Source organism: Acipenser ruthenus, chromosome 13, assembly GCF_902713425.1.
Source record: "Acipenser ruthenus chromosome 13, fAciRut3.2 maternal haplotype, whole genome shotgun sequence".
Taxonomy (NCBI): Eukaryota; Metazoa; Chordata; class Actinopteri; order Acipenseriformes; family Acipenseridae; genus Acipenser; species Acipenser ruthenus.
Genome location: NC_081201.1, coordinates 2,156,166 through 2,177,571, shown reverse-complemented (window position 1 = coordinate 2,177,571; position 21,406 = coordinate 2,156,166). Strand labels below are relative to the sequence as shown.

Below are 21,406 nucleotides of genomic sequence, written 5' to 3'. Positions count from 1 at the left end.
AGCGGTCTCCAGGCAGCTTCCAGTGGAAGATGAGAAGATCCAAACCCAGTTACACAGGAAGAGCAGCGAGGAGTACTACACCTACAACAACGTGCCCTGGAAGATCTACATCAGGAAGGAGGTAAAGTACCACGAGACTGCATCACTTCCTGGGCAATCTGCAGCTCAGCGCTGGTTCAGGACAGACAGCTGTGATTTAACATACAATGCAAGGAAAGTTTACTGATCCTTAGTGTAGCGACTGCAGATCAACTGAAAAGTGTCACGTTCCCTTCCAGGGTAATTCTAACACCAATTGCAATCTGTGTGTAGGTCAAAGTGCTGGTTCTCATGCTCTTACCCTTAGATTGCTCCCCATTCATTAATTGCATTACAATGCTTGTCATGTAGCATCATTTACAGTTCTGGTAAAGTGCCAAGCGTCTTTTATATGATGCAAAACATTATGAAGTACAAGTAATAATCACAACCATGTTTTTTCAGGTTTTCTATCCTAAAGACAGCTTTAACAATCCTTTAGTGCTGGATCTCATCTTCAAACAGGTAAGTTCACCAACAGTTTGCTGTCTAATTCAAATACTGTATATGGCACCTATATAAAGCGGTCCTGATCTGACTGACAGCGTTGTAAAGAAAACCCTGACCATCCTACTGCTGCTTATGGTCTTTCCAGATTGTGAACGATGCATTCTCAGAAGGCTGCATCAGGATCACAAAAGAGGAACGGTTGAAAATGAGGGCGTTGTTAGGTAAGTCCTCTGCTCCATAAAATACTCCTTTACATTTTACACACTGTGTACTGTGCATGTATTAAAATTAGGTGCGGCATGTAATTCCACATTGAAATCCGTTTCAGTAATCTTTCCGATCAAAGGATTGGATGCTGGAAACTGTAACTATAGTCTAGGCAGAGCAGCGCTGTTTCATGTGCCTGTCCTTTCAATCAAATCCAGGTCTTGATTCAGACTCCCACTGTACTTCTCGTTGTGGAGGGTGCGTGGCACACGAAGACACAGCGCCAGGGTTAATGTGTCTCCTATTGTTTCTACAGCTGAAAACAAGGTGGATCTGAGCTCTGTGATCAGAGAGGAGAGCATCAAGAAGAGAGTGGTCACTGCGGCCAGAGACACCTGGGATGTCTACTTCTCACACCTCTTCCCTGCCACTGTGAGATTACCAGCTTTATTAGGATGATTTCTGATGAAGGCATCTGCTGAACCATTTGTTTGCCTCCTTTATTATTCACCCTATATTAAGTGTTTGAAGTTACAGAGTCATTTTTCTCTCTACTTTATTTGTGTTCTCCGCTGTGGGGTAGTAGATTGTTGTCTTTGTTCTGCATAGGGATTTTAACTCCAGCCTCCAGTGATGAGGTATCAGGCAGTCGTTTTTTTTCTGCATTTCAGTGAAGTGCCTTCTGTTTATCCGATGTTTGCTAAGATCTCATTATTCATCCCTCATTATTCATTCTTCCCGTCTCGTCCCGGTGTCTCCAGGGCAGTGTTGGCACAGGGGTGCAGATCCTGGCTGTGTCCCACCAGGGCATCAAGCTGCTGAAGGTGATCAAGAGCAATGGGACCATCGCAGAGCATTTCAGGGTCCTCCGAGCCTACAGGTAGGGCTGTGGGGCAGGCTGGCTGGATGTCTGGCAGGCTGGCTGGCTGCTCTGTCAATGCACTGCTGCATGTCATCTCCTCACACAGGAAAGGAAGCAACATTCTTTCAGATCTGCCCCAACATTCCAACACAGTAAATCAGATGTAGGCAAAAAGTCCCCTTCCCATGCCTCTGCTTTCAAACCAATAGCTGACCGCAGCCCATGGCAATGCACTGCTCTGTTTTCAGCCACACGCCGCAGTGTGCATGTTTTTTTTACGTTGTTGTCTTTGTTTCCCCAGCTACACCGACATCATGTTTGTGACCATCCCCTCAAAGAACATGCTGGAGTTCAACCTGACCAACGAGAAGCTCATTCTGTTTTCATCCAGAGCCCCGCACGTCAAGAACATGATCGACCACTTCATCACCGAGCTCAAGAAGGTAGGACTTGTTCATCTAGATCAGGGGTGGCCAAAGTTGGCCCTTCCAGTCCTGGTCATTTTTCCAGCTCTGTTCTGAATTGTTTAATTGAACCAATTAAACCTCTGTCCAGACCCTGAAGTAGTTAATTATCTCATTGGACCTGTTAAACAAACTGGAGTGGAATGGCCCTCCAGGACTGGGACTGGAGATCTAGATCAATGGTTCCCAACCCCGGTCCTGGTTTTCATTCCAACTGAGCTTTCAGTTACATAACTAGACCCTTAATTGAACTGATAATTTGCTTAATTTTAACTTTTTAAACAGTTGCAGAGTTCCAGTTACTTATACAATCTCATAGCTAACTTGAAATATGCAACTGTTAAGAGCTGAAAACAATTAAAAAGGTCTAATTTAGCAAAGTTCAATGAAGGGTCTAGTTAAGTAACCGAGAGCTCAGTTGGAATGAAAACCAGCGGGCACAGTGGGTCCTCGGGACCGGTTTGGGAACCACGGAACTAGATCATGACGGATTCACTAGATATGGCTGAAATGCATCAAACTTAATATTATAGATTTCTTCTGCAATTCTTTTTTTTTTTTTTTTTTCTTCCTAGGACTCGGACTATGTGGTCGCCGTCAGAAATTATGTCACAGACGACAGGGCTCTGCTCAGCTTCCATAAGGGTGACATCATCCATTTACAGCCAATGGATGGCCTTGAGACAGGTGAGAGCACCAGCTATGTTAATCAATTCTTAGAATGGATGGATTCTTGCACAAAACATATGATGCCACCTGGTGGTTGAGCGCTGAAATAGTAGTTACTGTGAACACCCATGTGTTTAAACACAATACCGCATTGAAAAGAAACAATACACACAATAAACAAATACTTCTTGGAACAGCTATTCAGAAGGTGACTTTTTATTTTGGTTATGTAAAGATCGGGAGACAAACAGAAAGTGGAAGGGGAAGGAGCTGTGCATAAAAAAGCACATTTTGCATTGTCTGGTTGTGTGCATTATACAAGTGTCTACCTGATGCATCGCGGTGTGGCTGTTTGACAGGCCACTACTATGGCTGCATTGTCAGGAAGAAGGTGATGTATCTGGAGGAACTGAAGAGGGGCACGTCTGACTTTGGTGGGTCTGTGTGCCCTGGCAGCATCGGGTTTGCTTTCAGCTGTTTGCAGTGCTTGAAGTGTCTAGTGTGTCTATTCTAACTGCACCATCTCTATTCAGTAACCCATGCTGCTATTGAACGCTTCTTACCAAAGTGGTGTTCGACTACACTTATGGTTCTGACACTTTCTCCTAGAAATCTATTCTCGCAATGGGGTTCCTCGAATTGTTGCATGAAGGTGTGTTTTTATACAAACCACGCAGTCATTCTTTCTCGAGTTATCAAAAAAAAAATCTAAAATGTATTTTCTGCCTCGAAGGCTGGAAGTTTGGGGCGATCCACGGCCGGGCGGGGATATTCCTGATGGAGTACGTTCAGCCCGTGGCAGCACCGGACTTCATCAAACTGCCTGTGGACAGGAAGGAGGAGCTCAAGAACAAGCAGGGCAAGGTGGCAGCGTCGGCCGCAGTGGCGGTGGCTGTGGTGTCCGCGGCTGCAGTTCACGAACTAGACCGAACCACTGAGGTATGGGCTCCTCCTACACCAATCACACTGGACCTGAGCTGGGACACACAACAAGAAACGTGTGCCCTTGCACCTAAAACACTTTGAGGGCATGCAAACAAACCGGACACTGAGCACACCTAACAGAGTGACCAAACCGTGGAAGAATATACTGACACTCCTTTATAAAATTTTATCATAGTAAAAGCATAGCAAAGTGTAGTAAAGCACAGGGGAAGCATGCTAAAAATGTACTGTATTTATGCACTGTAAAGAACAGCAAGGGATGGTAAAGTATATTAATAAACATGGCAAACCAGAGTAAACTGTGGGAAATGCATGGGAAAAGTGCAAAAATACTGTGCAAAAATACTGTGGTAAACTTTTATAAGGGAATGATATGATATCTAAACTTTTTCATAGTAGTGTACCTGAGAAGCAATGCCTGCTTTTCAGTATGGCTCTGGCAAAGCGTGCAGAACTCTAAAACTTTGCAAGGATGTTCTAATTAGGGGTTGTTTTTTTTTTTTTAGCACAAAGGGGTTTTGTACTAAAAAAGTGAACACGATGGTGGGGTACTTCAGATTTTTATTAGTGGCGGTTACCTTTAAAAAAAGTGTTGGATGGTAACCACTTACAAGGATCACATTTTTCGCTAACTTCTACAACGCTGCCCTTACCCCTCACTAGCTTTACCTCTGCAGTGCTGCTGTTTGCGGTGCCTGGTGCTGATGCGCTGCTCTGATGTCTCTCCCCAGGAGTCTCCGGCAGTCAGCCAGTACACAGAGGCTCTGTGGGACTACCCTGGCGTGGAGCTGGACGAAGCAATCCTGCAGGACAGCCAGTACGCCATGGTGGAGTTTGCCAAGAAATACTTCAGGGAAGCCCAGAGGAAAAAGAGGTCGGCAGCAGAACAAACGAGTGGATTCTGTGGGATCTGCTCTTTCCATTCCTGTACAGTATGAATGCATAACACATCTTCCTTATTCATTGCAGTGAATCATTTAAGCAGAAATCGAAGAAAGGGAAAGGCTTACGAGACCCTGCTGATATGGTGAAGTATACCAAGGTAGCAACTTCTATTTATGTATGTATGGCTGTATGTATGTATGTATTTATGCATATGTATGTATTCGTATGAATGAATGTTTATAGATGTTGAGATTCTGACTGGTTTCAATGTTATATAAAATATGTTTATCAATGTGTTACATTGTTGCTCAAATAGATGTTGGATACTGTGATGAAATGAAGTATCTTTCTCTCTAAACAGTCTCCAATCCAGGAGTCCCTGATTGATTTCAGTGATGACAACATGAACAAAGTTGCAGCAGAAGTTTTCCTCGGTATGTACATCTCACACTGTACTGTAGTTGAGGGAGGGTCGCACGATTTACTATGTTTCCATTGATGACCATTCTCTTTGTAAAGTTTCCTTCATCTTTGTGCTGCAGCAATCATGAAGTTCATGGGAGATTACCCTCTGAAGGGGCACACTGAGCAGGATGTCATCGGCATCATTTTAAAGGTATTCATCTCCGGTTTGACATTCTGCACATACAGTACTGCATGAGAAAAACTAAATGCACGTCTCACACTTGGGAACGTTCAGCTTCAAGTATGGACCTCCAAGCTGTTGACACTAGACAGATTTATTCAGTAACGCTTTACGGCAGGTGTGGCAAAAGTTGGCTTTTCCACTCCTGGTCTTTGTTCCAACCCTGTTCTAAATTGTTTAATTGAACCAATTAAACCTCCATCTAGACCCTGAAGTAGTTCATTATATAATGTTACCTGTTAAACCTGGAGCGGCATTGGTGCTCCAGGACCGGGACTGGACTCCCCTGCTTTATGTGGATAAGAACGAAAAAGTACTTAATTAACAAAGTAAAGACAGACATAATAATGCACAATCCTATTTTAAACGTTGTTTTGTTTGATCGCTTTAAAATGCATTCCTTTGCACCCGTCCTCCATTCAACATTATTGATCCAGTACCTCTGTACCCATCCTGGTGTCTCAGTGCACCTGTGTGAGCTCTTTGACTTTCTGTTTGTGCAGCACTGTGGAGAGCATGCAGTCATGAAGGATGAAACATACTGCCAGATCATCAAACAGGTCACCTGCAACACCAGCTCCAAACCGTAAGGGATCCTGCCATTCACAGAGAAATCAGGGGCATTTCTATCTCAAATGTCCCTAGTACCTTTCATTTAGTGTTATTTTCACTCAAGTGCAACCAACCACAGACCACTCCCTTTTACAAGGTTACATGGTTACTTATTTACCATATTTCATTATTTCTCATACATTCTGCACATGCTTTATCACTTCAATTATTTTAACCTAAGTTGCTTTAGCAACTCTACTTGCCAAAGTCACTTCCAGCAAACTGGTTTCACATTACCAGCACATTTTCTTTCCTATGATTACCAGCACATTTTACTCCACACCCCCAGGGACAGCTGCCAGAGAGGGTGGAGGATCCTGTACATAGTGACAGCGTACTACAGGTGCTCTGAGGTCCTTAAACCCTTCCTCTTACGATTCCTACAGGACATCTGCAGGAGTCCAGGGCTCCAATTCCAAGGTACAGTCCAAATTTACAATGGAGACTCCCAGCTTCTTCATTCAGGCTGGAAATCACTGTATAATCACTGTACTGGATGTAGCTTATGACAACTGGCATGAAGACAGACAACGAACACTAGGTTTCTCTTTCCACCCCTAGGGATCGCTAAGGCTTGCGAACAGAACCTGAGAAAGACTTTCCGGTTCGGGGGCCGCATTGACTTACCCAGCGGGATGGAACTCAAGGCCATGGTGGTCAGTGCAAGAGGATTAATAATATCCATGTGTTTTAACATTGGGTCCCGGGTGTTTACTGTGCCTGTGTTCCATGCCTGTGTGATTTTATTATTCCTGTCTCCCCCAGGCTGGTAGGAGCTCAAAGCGGCAGCTGTTTCTACTACCAGGAGGAATCGAGAGACACCTTAAAATCAAAACTTGCTCTGTAAGTGAAAGAACACAGCTAACATGCTGCACTCAGGGAACAGTTCATTTGGACTGCTATGCACTGAATAATGCACAGCAATACCTGTCCTGTGCATCTTTTTAGTGTTTCTCCTTTGATAACTCATGCTTGAACGGGCAGCTTTCCTGCAGTAAGGATAAGGCTAGAATAGTCTTCTTAACCCCCTGATCTTTCAGATTATTCTGACTGCTGTCTGTTTGGAGCAACACCAATAAAATATCACCGGTCTGCAAAGGATACATATCAATGGAGGCAGGCATCAGTGGTTTTAAAGGCAATCCCAAGGCAGAGGACAGGCTGGTAGTGTTTAAAATCCGCCCTGAATGTAATCAAGCCTCTTAACAAGTGTGCTTGTTGCGCCAGGTTGCCCTTGATGTCATAGAGGAGCTGTGCTATGAAATGGCCCTGCACAGACCTGAGGCCCTGGATGAGTATGCCATCTTCGTGGTTACAAACAGAGGTGTGTACCGTTCAACAGCTGCTTTTCAATGGGAGGCTAAGGACTGGTCCAGGTGCTCAGACAGAATTCCTGAACCCTTGTACAGGCAAGCGAATCTGTTCTCACAGCAGAGTACATGAGGTCTGTCCTGTAATGCTCTACTTTGCCAAACTACACTGTCCTCGGCATCACGTTATTGCTCAGGTTTTTAAGTTTGTGTCTAGGGCTGTCCTGATGGTTTGACTGGGTGAATTAAAAAAAAAAAAAAAGTGTGCTGACTTCAGTTTAAGTAAATGTTCTTTCTTTAAAACTGTCATGTAATGAGGTGTGAATAGCAGCCAGGGAGAGAACAGAACCTGGTCATTTTCACCAGGAGATCTAGAGTGTTTGTTGGTTGGTTGGTTGGTTGGTGCACTACATTGAAGGAGAAGCTGATACCAGTAACTGACAGGCTTCCTTGTACTGTGGTTTGAGTGAAATAAAGATAATTAAATTCCGAGTTACAGAACTGCCTCCAATTGTTTTTGAAACGTAGAGGTTTTTTTTTTGTTTTGTTTTTTAAGATGTTGTAATATTACTAGCTGTCAGTAGAGGTTGCTCTTGAGCTCTACAGTGTTATTTGTATCATAAGTACAATAGCAATTAATTAACATTGTACCGAAAAGGGAATGTATAGATAAAGAAATAAAGAGGGAAAAACACACATTTTGAAATTGTGTGTATTTTTTTTTTTTTTTAAATCAATTTCAAATTTATAAAAAATAGTTCACCCCAGATGGGACTCGAACCCACAATCCCTGGCTTAGGAGGCCAGTGCCTTATCCATTAGGCCACTGGGGCTGGCTGATGTTTTTGGTTAATGCTGAGGGTCTTCAAAGATCTAACTGTTTGTTGCAGCATGTTTAATACCTAATGCAAATTGTATTTTTTAATTCAACAGTCTGTTGTCTTACTAACTCGGAGTCAGGCGTGTGTTTTTACTGACACTGTGTTCTTTCTGCAGGCCAGAATGTCCGTCCCTTGAACAAGAAGGAATACATCCTGGACAAAGCCACAGAGGCGGAGCAGATAGACAGCAACTACAGTTTGTGGTTCAGGAGAGTGATCTGGTCCCAGCCCCTGAAGTTTGACAATGAGCTTTATGTCACCATGCACTACAATCAGGTACGAGTGATGTACTGCAGCGGAATTGTAAATGGAATTGTAATTGAACAGAATAGCATTGGAATTGGAATTGGAATTGCAATGCTGCTGTAATTGTAATTCTCTTTGAACCCGGATCTGGCAGGTGGCGCAGTTTATCTCACCCCTGTGCGCATTGTCTTGGGCAGGTCCTCCCAGATTACCTGAAGGCTCTTCTCACCGTGCTCTCCCAGGGGAAGGTGAGCGAGCCGCAGCTGCAGCAGGTGTCCAAGCTGGCAGCTCTGCAACACCGCGCCAAGGACAGCATCTACCTCCCCACCGTGTAGGTGCAGAGGGCAGCCTCCCCGATACAGCCTTGAGACAGGCGTCGAAATCACAGACCACTTCAAATCCTGATTTAACACGAGCTTCTGCAACTATTACAAATCAGGGCTGTAATGACTTTCAGAGGATGCATCTTAGCTGCACCTATGTCTAAAATGAAATATACATATTTACACAGCTACATATTTCAGCAGTGGAAGCGAGGTAGAATATCATATTTTTTTTCCTGTTCACGCAGCCGGGAGGTGCAGGAGTATATCCCGCCCCAGTTTTTTGGGCAGCAGCGGCCGCAGCCCTGGCTGAACATGGTGACCCAGCACATGCAGCAGGTCCAGGCTCTGAGTCCTCACCAGGCCCGGGCACAGTTCCTAGGTACAGTAAGAGAAGGGAGGAAACAGGAGCACTTAACAGGAGCACTTTTTCTTTTAGTGTTTCTAAGTATGCTGCACACATGTGTTTAATTGAATTAATTTTAGTATGTACTCAGTTTCTTTTAGTGCTACTATAAGTTGTGTGTGCCTGTGTGAATACGTGTGTATGCATGTGTGTGTGTGACTGTGCCTGTGTGAATGTGTATGATTGTGTGTGTGCGTGTGTGTTACTGTGCCTGTGTGACTGTGTCTGTGTGAATGTGTGTATGACTGTGCCTGTGTGAATGTGTGTGTGTGTGTGCGTGTGTGTTACTGTGCCTGTGAATTTGTGTGTCGATCTGAATGTGAGATTGTGTGTGTGTGACTGTGCCTGTGTGTGATACTGTGCGTGTGTGTGCATGTGTGTTACTGCGCCTGGTACTGATGTGTTCTTATTAATCGCAGGCCTGGTGAGTGCATTCCCAATGTTTGGGTCCTCCTTCTTCTACATCCAGAGCAGCAGTAATAGCTCCATCGTCTCTCCCTGTGTCCTGGCCATAAACCAGAACGGACTCAACTTCCTCAACAAGGAGACCCATGTAAGTGGCACAAGAAAACCCTCTGTTGCACCTCGTAACTTTGTACTTTTAACTACAAAGCAGGATTGTGTTGCATGCACCTGTGTCGCATGCGCCTGTGTTGCATGTTCTGCCCTGCTGTTGACACCGTGGCACAATTCATGTTCCAGGAGCTGACGGTGAAGTTTCCTCTGAAAGAAGTGCAGTCCACCCGAACCCAGAGGCCAACAGCAGGCTCCAGCGTCCCCTACGTGGAGATCATGCTGGGGGACCTGATGTCACAGCGCATCACACAGCTGCAACTCGAACAGGTAAAGCGGAGTGCGGAACAGGAGTAACGATACATCCATTTGAAGCCCGTACAGTACAAAGCCAAGGTCATCATTTCACGTACTAGCACGAAAAAACTTAGTTGCAGTAATAAGCAGTTCACTTAATGTTCTGACAGAGTTTCTTGGAAGGTTGAATTCCTCTTTTCTTTCTGCAAAACAAATGTCCTCTGTTCTGCTTCAAAATAGTTTCTGAATTGATGGTTCTTTTGTACTATTATGTCTATCAGGGATGAAAATAAGACTCCTATTGCATAGCAGTTTCACCCATTTCAGGTTTTACTACGAGCTTGATTAGCCATCATGTATGGGCAACAAGCTCTTATGAAACACATGGTAAAGCCAGGAATGGATCAAACTGCTATGCAATGGGAGTCTTATTTCCATCCCTGGCTACGCAGGTTGTAAGAAAGATTTCAACAATAAAATAAAAACGCCTTGCTGTGTGTAAAGGCTGGCCGATACTCCAGGGCAGGGATGCCTGGTACTGTGCTGGGTCTGGGTGACACACAGCCAGCAGACAGATTACACTGTGGATTCATTAGAGAGCTGCTAATCTCGTCTTGTACTGACACTTCATTGTGTTAGCCACACCACCTTCAGTTATCAGCACTGAATAATAATAAAAATAACTGACGCATCTCAATGCAGCCACTGTTTAAATCATTGATATAGCCTTGGATTATACAGAACGTTTACAGACAAAAATACACTGAGACTACCTTGTTGGAGGGTTTTGTTTTTCATATATTAAAAGTAGGAGCGTTGAGGTCCATGATGCTTTTTAGATCAATTGTAATTGGAGTAAAAGAAATAGCTGGAGTTTATTAAAATGTTATTGGATCAGAGTTCACATAACGGATGAGTGCCGTGAAGCCAAATATATTTTAAATTGTAATAACAATTTACAACAGCAATAAACATAAAATTATAATTGTCTGTTTGACATATTTATATGGTCATGCTCCCAGCTTTATAAACAAGAGTTTCATTTTCACAACATTATCAGAGAGAGTCAATCTATTTCTAATTGATCTCTGTCTCAAGTCAGGGTTACATTTCATATATAACTGCTGATCATAATAGGCCCCAGTGTAATTTTTGTACAGTGTTTCTTCTATGAGACACTGAAACTATGTCTTTTGATAGTTGTAGCAGGGTTGTGTTGTTACAAGGATCTGACTGACGGGGGTGCTAATTCCTTCTTGTTTGTGTTCCAGGGGTTGGAGCTGTGTCGTGTCATTGCCATGCACATGGATAACCTCCTGTCTGCCTGTGAGAAGAGACTGACTCTCCCACCTAGTGAAATCACTCTGCTCTAACCAGCCGCTCTCCCCCGACACAACTGGGGGGCCACTCCACAACTGATTTAACCCAGAACATGTGTGCTAACCATTGGTATTAATTTAGCTATCACTCCCAACCCTCAATCATGCATGCCATTTCATAGAAAGCTGACCAGTATTTTACTTTGTTTTGTACATTGTTTTTTAAATCATCCTTCCCTTTACGTTTACCTTTAAACCTTTAAATAATATATATTCAAAAACAAAGGTGCAATATAAAGTAGATCCATGTTATAATTTTTTTTCTTTCTTTGTCTTGAGTTTCACACTTCTTTTACAACATTTGCACTTCATATTTTTATACACGTTGAGTTTTTTTTTGTCTGATGGATCAGGTAAAGAGAAAAATAGTAATATTTTTGTAAAAATTATTTAAAATGTATTTTACAGTAATCTGTAAAGACTTTTTTTTTTACTTATTGTTTGTATTTGTTTCATGATCATTAAAATGCATCCCTAAAATCAGCAGTCTATTTGTTTTCCTCTAAATAATCTGTACATCAGTGCTCCCCTTCTTCTATATAGAAGAATCACATGTCCATTTCCCACTAGTAACTAACTTTTAATATTGGTCCAAGGGAAGGCATGCATTCAAGCAAATACAACCCAGTACACCCTCAAAGCATTAATTAAGAGATTAGCCTCCCTGACCTCAGTCAAATGCATAATGACATTGTCATTAATGTGTCATTTGTTTTGCACGATATATATGGAAGTACACAATTGTATCAGAAAAGGGTTGGGTTTGGAGTTAGGGTTAGGGTTAGGGTTATAGCGTGCAAAAAGGCTTACCCATTAGTACATTGTAACTAGGCATAATACAATTGTAATTATGTGTTAATACACATGTATTTAATAAGTAACTACTATGTAAATACACAGTAATTAGAGACACTTCATGGAAAGTGTAACCCTTCAGTATTCAGTTCAGGGTATCATACCCAGCCATCAGGGAGTGGTTACAGCAGTTCATTACAGAGGAGACGGTTTCTGGTGCCAAAGGACATGACTCGGCTAAATCTATATCTGAATGCAGTGTGGGGGACGCAAATAAACAAGCAGCTGAGCTGGCTCACTAAATCAACTCCAAAGACCGGTCCCTCCCCATCCCATCCCCCCATCTCCTGTAGGGCCCAGTGAGGTTCAGAATAAATCCTCCTGGATGTTAAGGTTGGCCTCACAGGGCCAGCAAGTATAGGTCAATAGTGTGATGGTTTATTATTTTTCTAAACTGAAAAATACAAATAAATACATGAAATACACAGTAGTGTGCACATGTATTAGAAGACCCCATTTCTGCTGTAGTTTTGATTTGTTGTGCATATCAAATCAAACCAGTGTTGCTGAAAATCTTTTGTCAAAATATACAAATTATTGTCTAATTTAATTGATGACTTTATTAGGCCACACATGCAATTCATTTAAAAACAGTAAGAGAAAAGGAACATCAAAGCCACAAATGGTAACATGCAGGAGACTTTTTAGAAGTTGTTTAAGATGCCTGATTAAAGCACAAAGTGGTCTAACATTTTCACACAGGAGTGCCTATTGTTTCTATATCACGGATTACTGACTGAAAATTGTAATTATCACACCCAGAGGTTTGTATGCAGGTAGGTATAGGATATAAATGATCACTCTTGAAGGGTTAATAAATGTGCACACCACTGTATATTGTTTTATAGTTAATGTATGTGTCTCTGAAGACAGTCAGTTGTAAATTGTAATAATCTGACCGTTTGCTTTGCAATGCATTGAAATAGATACAGCTTCACGTGCAGCCCATGCATGATTTCCGTGACATTTCGGCTCTGACAGGCAGACGTGAATGTCAGGGAATATTAAGCAGTCTGCTGATGTGAAATAATTAAAACTGACAAAGAAAGTGAGATTAAAGAAAATAGATTTTTCATACTGTGTTCACGGGATTTAAAAAAAACAACAACTGTAGAATTAAGGACAGTGGACGCTGCATGACCTACATACCCAACCCCTAAGAAATATAAGGTACTTGTATATACATTGAGAGTAACAAAATTAGAGTATTTTATCTTACATAACGTATTTGTTTTAACTACTCTAACGAAAATCACTAGTTTTAACTTGAGGTGAGCATACGTTTGTAAACCCCTACTTTAATGTCAAGTAATGTTAATATACATTTAGAAATATTATTATTTAGAACCTTGGACAGGATCCTAGAATTAAAGTTCAGGTGTTAAATGTTTATAAAAAAAAATGCATGAATAAAGAGCCAAGACGACACAACAACAGAGAATTAAGCAGAACACACATGTGTAGTATATTAAACAGGTAAGATTATATAATGTATGCAGACGTATGATTATGTACTGGCTTATTGTTATTTTTGATTGCTCCTTCATCGGGCACTAGCCAAATAACTAAAACAATAGGCTAAATAAACAGAAAGGCTTGATTTAGAGAGACAACTTGGTCTCTTAACAAACACATAATGATGTACACGTTGTTCAAACTATTACGTCACCTTGCATAGTTTTAATATGCCCTGCGTCGTTCAATTTCATGCAAGTAACACTGCGTGTAACCCCTGTCTAACGCTTAGTCCTTACACAACAACTGTATGTACCCGAATTAATGTTACGGGTGGGTTTCTAGTAGCTTCAGCAAACTCTGCGTTCCCTAGGAAAGCTATTTCAGTCACGTACTTTCCCAGCAAAAAAAATAACAGAGGTGGCCTATGAATATGTGGTTTTGCCGGTCACATTTGTATTTGAGCTGCAGTTTTATCATTTAAAACCTAAAGGGATAGCATCGCTGAATCTGCAAACAATGTATTTATTATATTACTAATATCTTCATGTGTGTACGAAAACATTAAAATACAGAACCATTTAAAATACGTAGGCACTGATTTGGACAGCTTCACTTTTAAGAAGCCCCCATAACTTCGGCTCTCAACCACGCAAGAAACAAATATTTGCCTACAGTTGAGGGACATGTACTTTAGCCAGTCAGTTTGCTTGAGCGGTCATTCCGCTATAACACGGGCGCGTTTAGACCAATCATTTTAAGGCAAGTGGGCGGAACCTCGACAGCGTCTTCTCGAGGATGCTGTGGAGGCTGGACTCTGTGGAAACTCGGGAGATCGTGGTGGGTCTCTGGGGAACGGCGGCGGCAGCTTAAAACAACCAGAAAAGAGATATAACGTACAGCCGGTCAATAAAATTAACCTTGCTGACATCGATTGTGTCACTTTAACATATTTATCTGTACTAACCAGATAGCTCTAGCGGTTGCTATGGAAGGACAAAAAACATAAAGCGGGCACGCGCGGAATGGAGAGCGTGCGCGTTTGGCGGGTTGGGTTACACGAGCGGCTGGTGTTTTTGTAAGCGCGTATGATTATGAAAAACAGTACGTAGGGCAGATATGGGGGGTATAGTGAAATGAAAACGGTCTTAAACAGCATTTTCAGTGTTGCTGGTGGGTTGTAGAATTTCTGTGTGTGCAGTTGTTATTGCCGTGGAGATCGGCTTGTTCCTCAGATTTAAGAATACGGCGTAGCAATCTGTATTAGTCCTGCTGTTCTCATTTCAGCTAGTAAGTTTTTGATGAAGCGTGTAATTCCGGCTAGTGGAGTAATTCGTTTTTTTTCTAGTAAGTTATTAGAGACTGCAGCGAAGAGAGAGGCTGCACAGCAATAACATTTGTTAGATAGTAAAGCACAGTATATGAAAGATTGTTTGGTGGCTGTACAGCAAGACGCCACTGTAAAGTTGGCACATCCCAGAAACTTAACTTATTAGACAGTGTTTCCTGTCACAAACAGAGACGTGTCACGCGAAATACCGGTAAGCTGTATACAAGTCTGAAATATGGGAACATGTAATGTGTTAAGCACTCCCGGTAGTATAACATTATAAAAATGGCAGCGAGTGGCTACACCGATCTCAGAGAGAAACTGAAATCTATGACACCCCACAGAGACGATTACAAACCCAAGGTGTCGGACTACAGCAATGGACGCAAGCGTAAATACCACGACTCCGAGGAAGACTACAGCGACTACGAAGAGCAGAGAGAAGTGGAGGCCCAGAAAGTGCAGGATGGCATCAGGCAAGTGAACATTTTCAGTTCGGTGGACTGCGCCCATATCGAAGCTAAGATCGACGATGTTGTATCTAAAGCTGAGAAGGGTCTGTACCGGGAGCACACGGTGGACCGGGCACCCCTGCGTAACAAGTATTTCTTTGGGGAAGGCTACACTTACGGCGCGCAGTTAGAAAAGAGAGGCCCCGGGCAGGAGCGATTATACTCTAAGGGAGAAGTCGATGACATCCCAGACTGGGTTCATGAACTGGTTATAAAGAAGTTGGTGGAAAGCCGGGTCATCCCTGAAGGTTTTGTCAACAGCGCTGTTATAAACGATTACCAGCCAGGAGGCTGCATCGTTTCACACGTGGACCCCATCCACATCTTTGAGAGGCCCATCGTGTCGGTGTCATTCTTCAGCGACTCTGCGCTGTGCTTCGGATGCAAGTTTCAGTTCAAGCCCATCCGAGTGTCCGAGCCGGTGCTTTTCCTTCCAGTGAGGCGAGGGAGCGTCACTGTGCTAAGGTGAGTGAGACTGTGCCCTGTAGAAATGTTATTTATAGTGTAAACAGGTTTGTCTTTCATGTGTGCACGGTTACTTCTTTGCCATGCTGGTCCAAACTAGCATCACCCTGTCTCTCACTTTAATATGATATTGCAGGTGGCATTATCAAATCATAAACTATTGTACAAAAACAAAGACTCCTCTCCAAACGTATTTTAGTTACTTCACAGTGACAAGCATCGCTTCTGGTAGAAAGAACACAATGTTGTGATCTGGCTTCTCTAACTGTTGTCAATATGCCATTTTTAGAAGCCATCTAAGAGTGTTAAAACAAACCCAAACCTGTCGTTTTGTAGTGGCACCTGTATCTTGGCAGTTATGCATACACTGTGAGTGTATTTCTAACACTCCGTAAATCTGCATTCTGATAAGCATGATTGATGGCATTCAACAAAACAGTACAGCACTGTACCAAAAATTCAAGTAACTGAGTGAGTCATCTCTTTAATCAAAACTTTTGCAGCGATTGACTCCGTTTTTCCAACACCCCCTGTTTCATAGTCAGATGCTGAGCACATTTCATTTGAATTTTGCACTCAGTAGAACAAAAAAGTCGCAGTGTTTTTAGAGCTAGTGTTTATGAATATTTACGGATTCGAATATTTACTAACTTCATTTTATTTTTTTGTTGAACAAACAGAGGTGATGGCTCAAACTCATTGGTATATAAACCTAATGTTCATTCTTGTATTACCTATTTATAAAGTAGGACATGCACCAAATGTCAATGTTCATATGAAGTATAATGCAATAAGATGATCCTTTTGAAAACAGAATTTGAATCACAAGATGATATTGATGCGATTAGATTCAAACACTTTGTTTCTAGTTGGCCTATTATAGGTTCTTGGATGACATTCATTTAAACCAATGTGTGAGGAAATACTTTTATTTTTTATATAGCAGTATAGTTTTGTACCCAAACTCACTGTTAAAAAAAATAATTCAAAGGGTTACTGTTTTAATCCTTCATTGAAACAATGATGCTCAGTACGTGATCTGGGATTGAGTTAATTCCAGTTTTAACTGATGCTCTGCTACTTAAGAGGCTACATGCAGCATCCTCAAAAGGCACCAATTGTAGGCTTGAGTCAAATCCCTTCTGTAAATCAGACCAAAGTAATGATGCAGCTATATGTATTAAAGATCAGTAGAACTGTAATTATATTACAATTAACACAGAGATGCATTGTAAAATACTTACTGATCTTAAATTGTATAGTACTATACCAAGTAACAGATAAAGCGTCAGTTCAAGCCACTCTAGGCTTTACAAGGAGCGTAACCTCTTAACCTGAGCCCGTGGCAATCAGGATACGTGTGTAAGATTTCAGCTCATAGTAAAACCTGTAAGAGCTTGAACTACGCTTCTATGTCATGATCCTTCACATAAGAAACACCAGTTAAGAAAAAAAAAAACATTTCATTAAAATGATTCACGTTGATGTGAGTTACAAAAACAGAAAAAAAAAAATATTAAACATTTAATATTTCTTAAAGTGCTAAACTAACACCTGAAAGTTATTTTTATTGTCATCCTGCTGTGTGTTTGTGTGTGTAGGTGTGCTTACTTGGTCAGTTTGTGTGGTGCTGTATTTCACTGATGTAGAGATTCCTTTCATTAGTGTTATTCCCAAGGCTCCCAGTTTTAAAGCTAGTGTTTTTTTTTTAAATTTTTTATGCAGCGGTTACGCAGCAGATGAAATTACCCACTGTATTCGACCACAGGATATAAAGGAAAGAAGAGCTGTCATCATACTAAGAAAGTAAGTATTAGCCACTCTGTGCTAGAAGCTAAATGTGTGCCCCTAGTTTTTGCTATTTTCTTGTTCTTTTAAAAACTGATGTATTTATTTAGCTATATAATAGTGTAGTCCTAACAGCCCTGCTGGGGCACCCATAGAGGCAAAATGCTTGTACAGGGTGTTGCATCATCTTTTTTTTTCCCACCCTGAATCATTTAATTCAGTTTACAGATTGGCTTTAAGTAAGTGGAAAACTCAGTTACATAACTTATGTAGCAGTAATGTACAAGAAAGTGCATGCAAAATGGCAAGGGGAGTACAACGTGGAGGTTGTAGAAATGTATTCTACTGCAGAGTTAATGCTGTAGGTGTCTATTATATTTCACATGCAATTAAATTAAACAAATGGTACACTACTGCTGCAAACCTTACATGTCTCCTTTGTATAACCTGACACTTGACCTTTTTAATGGTATATTCATTGTAAAAATGAGCTTACTTTTATGGTTTGACTCACTTGTAGCGTTTTAGGTTATATCAAAACATCACCACTCTGTGTGGTTTACTTTGGACCTGGGCTGAACATGATGGCGTTATTCAGATTAAGTAGTGATGATGCATGTCTAGCGGGTTCATTTTGTTTCTTATTCCATTTTAGAACAAGGTCTGATGCCCCACGATTGGAAACCAAGGCATTAAGTGCTACAGATCCACCTGCTGCCACCCCAGAAAGACCTCGGATATTGAAACCAAAGCGATCGCATCGTAAGGCAGACCCTGACGCTGCTCATAGGTAGGATAGGCCTAAAGGAATACCCTTTGCTGTGCCAGGCTATAACTGTTTGCTTCTGCCAAGACGACCTGGAAGAATTATGTAGCACAGGAGCCCCAATTAAGTTCTTTGTTGTTTTGCAGGCCTCGAGTATTGGAAATGGACAAAGAAGAAAACAGACGCGCTGTCATTTTACCAGAACACAGGAGAAAGAGAGGTTCCAGTTCAGAGAATTACTGGAGAAGGTCCCACGAGGCTTCAGACAGTTACGATGACACAGACGACAATGCAAACTCAGCAAGGAAAGTGAAAATGAGACGGCACTGAGGGAGGGAAGTCTGCAGAGTGCTCTCCAAGTCTAGCCAACATGTTGGGGGAATTATTGAAATCTCTTGTTTGCATGCAGGCTTAGAAGTAGTTTTTTTTTGGTTTTTTTTTGTTGTTTTTTTTGACATCAGCTACCAAGCAGCACACTAACATTTACTCTGCTGGTTGTGATCAAATTTTTTTATTTTATTTTATCTTACATTTTGATTTAATGGGATGGGATGGGATGGGATGGTGGGGGGTGGAGACCCCTTTCTTGACGCTGCAGTGGACAGTAACTGAGAAGGATTATTACAAGCAGCTGCAAGTTCAATTGACCACTCCTCCGTATCTGTGCATCTCATAAAATCTCAATGTATGTACTATACTTGGATATGGTACTTACTGTTATTTAGAGAGGCTTCTATAGTCAAGTCTGTGCAGGAGTACCTGCATGTCCACTCAGATTAAATTCTCATGCTGCCAGTACAGATTGTTCAGATCATCAGTTTGAAGAATGTAATTAAAGAAAGTGTGTTCTGTTGTAAAGTTTGTGGAAGGAACTTGCTTGCCTTTTTTGTGGGCAGATTTAATTCTTTTTTTATTTCCGATATGCAAAGACCTGCTCAACAACTTTTTTTTTTTCAAACCAAAATATAACTCTTTGTAACGAGTGTGTGCATCTGACCGTGTGTAGGAGTGTTTGTGGGAAAATTCTTATAAAATAAAGTTGCCATGATTTATTTCACAGGCTTCTCTGTTCAGTGCTTGCATTGTTATCTTTTTATTTTAATTATTTTGGAGTTGTTAAAGGTGCAGTATCTGCTTTTCAGATCAAACTCAAAGAAGCGTCTGCTAAGAAGAAGTGTTAAATATTAAAACCAAATTATAAAACTTAGAATATATTTTATACTTTCACGATTTGGCCATCTCATTTTAAATGGTGGCAAATCTAAATGTTGCAAATTAAAAATGTAAAGGTCCCTTTTTAAATTATTGAAACAGATGCTCTTGTGTTTATATTAATTAAATATACAGTACTTCAATATCTGATCTGTCAACAGCAACATAGAAACACCCTGTCTCCTGCCACAGTTTTAATATTTGGGCACTTTTTATGCTTTCAGAGATGAAATATTGTTGCGTTTAATTGAAAAGCGAATGCTTGCATTTTTTTTGTTGCCTATAGGATGTCTTGTTTTCAAAGGAGAAAACATATTTGCTTGTAACAAAGATGTACAGTTATGTAAAGGTTAAGAAATTGTACTCAAGAAGGAATTATATAAATGAAAAATATTTTATGTAAAAAAAAAATTTAAAAAAATTTAAAAAATGTATTCTGGTTATTGTTTTAAAGCTTTAATGGAGCTGTGAAAGAAAAACCTAAAGTATCTTCTTTGTTCCTGGATTTTGCTTAAATTAATTGAGTAAGTAAAAGTCAACAGTTCTTACTGGTCGGTCTAATTTGTGGTGACTTCACTGAGCAGTTAGTCCCGCAGAGATGTGTGCTCTTTAGCAAGAGATTTAATGTCCATTTTTATGTCTACATGCCCAACCTAAATTGCAAGATGTTCTGTAGTTAACAAATATGAAAGCTGCACTCCTGGCTTGCATTTATGCAGACAGCCTTGGCAACTTGAGTCTCTGCAGCATGGATTCAATAAAAGATGGCTTCACATTCTAAGGGATCTGTAACACCCGAATTAGGCAGTAAGAACTTTACTGTTTGAAGTTAATTTTACTAGGCTGTGCCATGGAAACAGAAGTCAAATGATTACCCTGGCAGAGGTTTGGAACAGCAGGGATTGATGAATATCTGTTATTCTTTTGAACAGCTCCACTGGTAGGTTCTTTGACCTTCATGTATTATCTGACTTGTATAAATTGTTACATTTGATTGAATAAAAGCAGAAAGCAATTCACTGTTTTGTGTTGTGTATTTATTTATTTATTTATTTATTTATTCATTCATTCATTCATTCAATTATGTAAGTATTTTTTACAAAACTTAATATCTTACACTAAGAATACAAATAGGCCAGGAAATGCTTTAGTAAATGTCCATAGACAAATGTTGTCATGTACTCCCCTTGCCATTTTGCATGCACTTTACACTGATGTGTAAGTGTTGCAGGAGTTACTGACCCCGTATCTTCCAAACCGCACTCTGAGATCACAGGATGCAGGGCTGCTGGTTATTCCTAGGGTCAACAAAAGCAACACAGGAGGTAGGGCTTTTTTTGTAGAGCTCCTAAATTATGGAATGCTCTGCCTTTGTTTGTCAGGGAAGCTGGGACTGTTCCAGTTTTCAAGTCAAGACTAAAAAAGCACTTTTATAAAATGGCTTTATTATCTTAGTGGGTTTTAATGTAACTTTAAAATTGCTGCTTTTGTATTGTGTATACTGTTATTTAAATCTGTTATTTAAGTGGTTTGATTGTGGCAGTTGTATGTGTGACCTGCTATGCAAATGTATTGTGGTTTGTTCTTTTTTTCTGTTATGTACTGTACAGTGCTTTGCAATACTTTTGTATAAAAAGCGCAATGTAAATTCAAGAAATAAATTAACTGTCCGATTCTGGCTGCATGACCTTGTTTAGGTGATAACTGAGCCATTACCACTAGAGGGCACCAGAATCATAAAAAAAGATTTGCTGAAACTTCATGGAGCATAGAGAGGTTCTGTATGTACTAGATTAATGTGCCAGGAACAACAGTGCTATAATGTCAGTATTAATTACGTTAATCAATTG

At 40.9% G+C, this 21,406-nt stretch overlaps 2 protein-coding genes and 1 non-coding gene across 3 annotated transcripts in view; 2 read left to right on the top strand and 1 right to left on the bottom strand.

Moving 5' to 3' along the window:
• LOC117418325 (unconventional myosin-XV-like) overlaps window positions 1–11,618 on the top strand; it is a 45,457-nt gene extending 33,839 nt beyond the window's left edge. The window contains exons 43-65 of the mRNA XM_059035294.1: window positions 3–121; window positions 484–543; window positions 674–749; window positions 1,052–1,167; window positions 1,497–1,615; window positions 1,899–2,040; window positions 2,637–2,748; window positions 3,464–3,669; window positions 4,407–4,549; window positions 4,645–4,717; window positions 4,922–4,994; window positions 5,103–5,176; window positions 5,710–5,792; window positions 6,108–6,238; window positions 6,380–6,474; window positions 6,584–6,661; window positions 7,046–7,142; window positions 8,125–8,285; window positions 8,453–8,586; window positions 8,827–8,960; window positions 9,404–9,537; window positions 9,687–9,827; window positions 11,066–11,618. Of these exons, the coding sequence (XP_058891277.1) occupies window positions 3–121; window positions 484–543; window positions 674–749; window positions 1,052–1,167; window positions 1,497–1,615; window positions 1,899–2,040; window positions 2,637–2,748; window positions 3,464–3,669; window positions 4,407–4,549; window positions 4,645–4,717; window positions 4,922–4,994; window positions 5,103–5,176; window positions 5,710–5,792; window positions 6,108–6,238; window positions 6,380–6,474; window positions 6,584–6,661; window positions 7,046–7,142; window positions 8,125–8,285; window positions 8,453–8,586; window positions 8,827–8,960; window positions 9,404–9,537; window positions 9,687–9,827; window positions 11,066–11,167 (2,603 nt within the window). The 3' untranslated portion in view covers window positions 11,168–11,618. The remainder of the gene's footprint in view (window positions 1–2; window positions 122–483; window positions 544–673; window positions 750–1,051; window positions 1,168–1,496; window positions 1,616–1,898; window positions 2,041–2,636; window positions 2,749–3,463; window positions 3,670–4,406; window positions 4,550–4,644; window positions 4,718–4,921; window positions 4,995–5,102; window positions 5,177–5,709; window positions 5,793–6,107; window positions 6,239–6,379; window positions 6,475–6,583; window positions 6,662–7,045; window positions 7,143–8,124; window positions 8,286–8,452; window positions 8,587–8,826; window positions 8,961–9,403; window positions 9,538–9,686; window positions 9,828–11,065) is intronic.
• On the bottom strand, window positions 7,889–7,961 carry trnar-ccu (transfer RNA arginine (anticodon CCU)). The gene has a single exon. It is a non-coding gene; the product is annotated as a tRNA-Arg (tRNA).
• A 2,639-nt stretch (window positions 11,619–14,257) lies between the features above and the next one.
• On the top strand, window positions 14,258–20,575 carry LOC117417647 (RNA demethylase ALKBH5-like). The gene is made up of 4 exons (XM_034029803.3): window positions 14,258–15,790; window positions 17,516–17,596; window positions 18,234–18,368; window positions 18,491–20,575. The coding sequence occupies exons 1-4, from the start codon at window positions 15,099–15,101 to the stop codon at window positions 18,672–18,674; spliced, it is 1,092 nt and encodes a 363-aa protein (XP_033885694.3). The 5' UTR covers window positions 14,258–15,098; the 3' UTR covers window positions 18,675–20,575.
• Window positions 20,576–21,406: the final 831 nt, after the last annotated feature.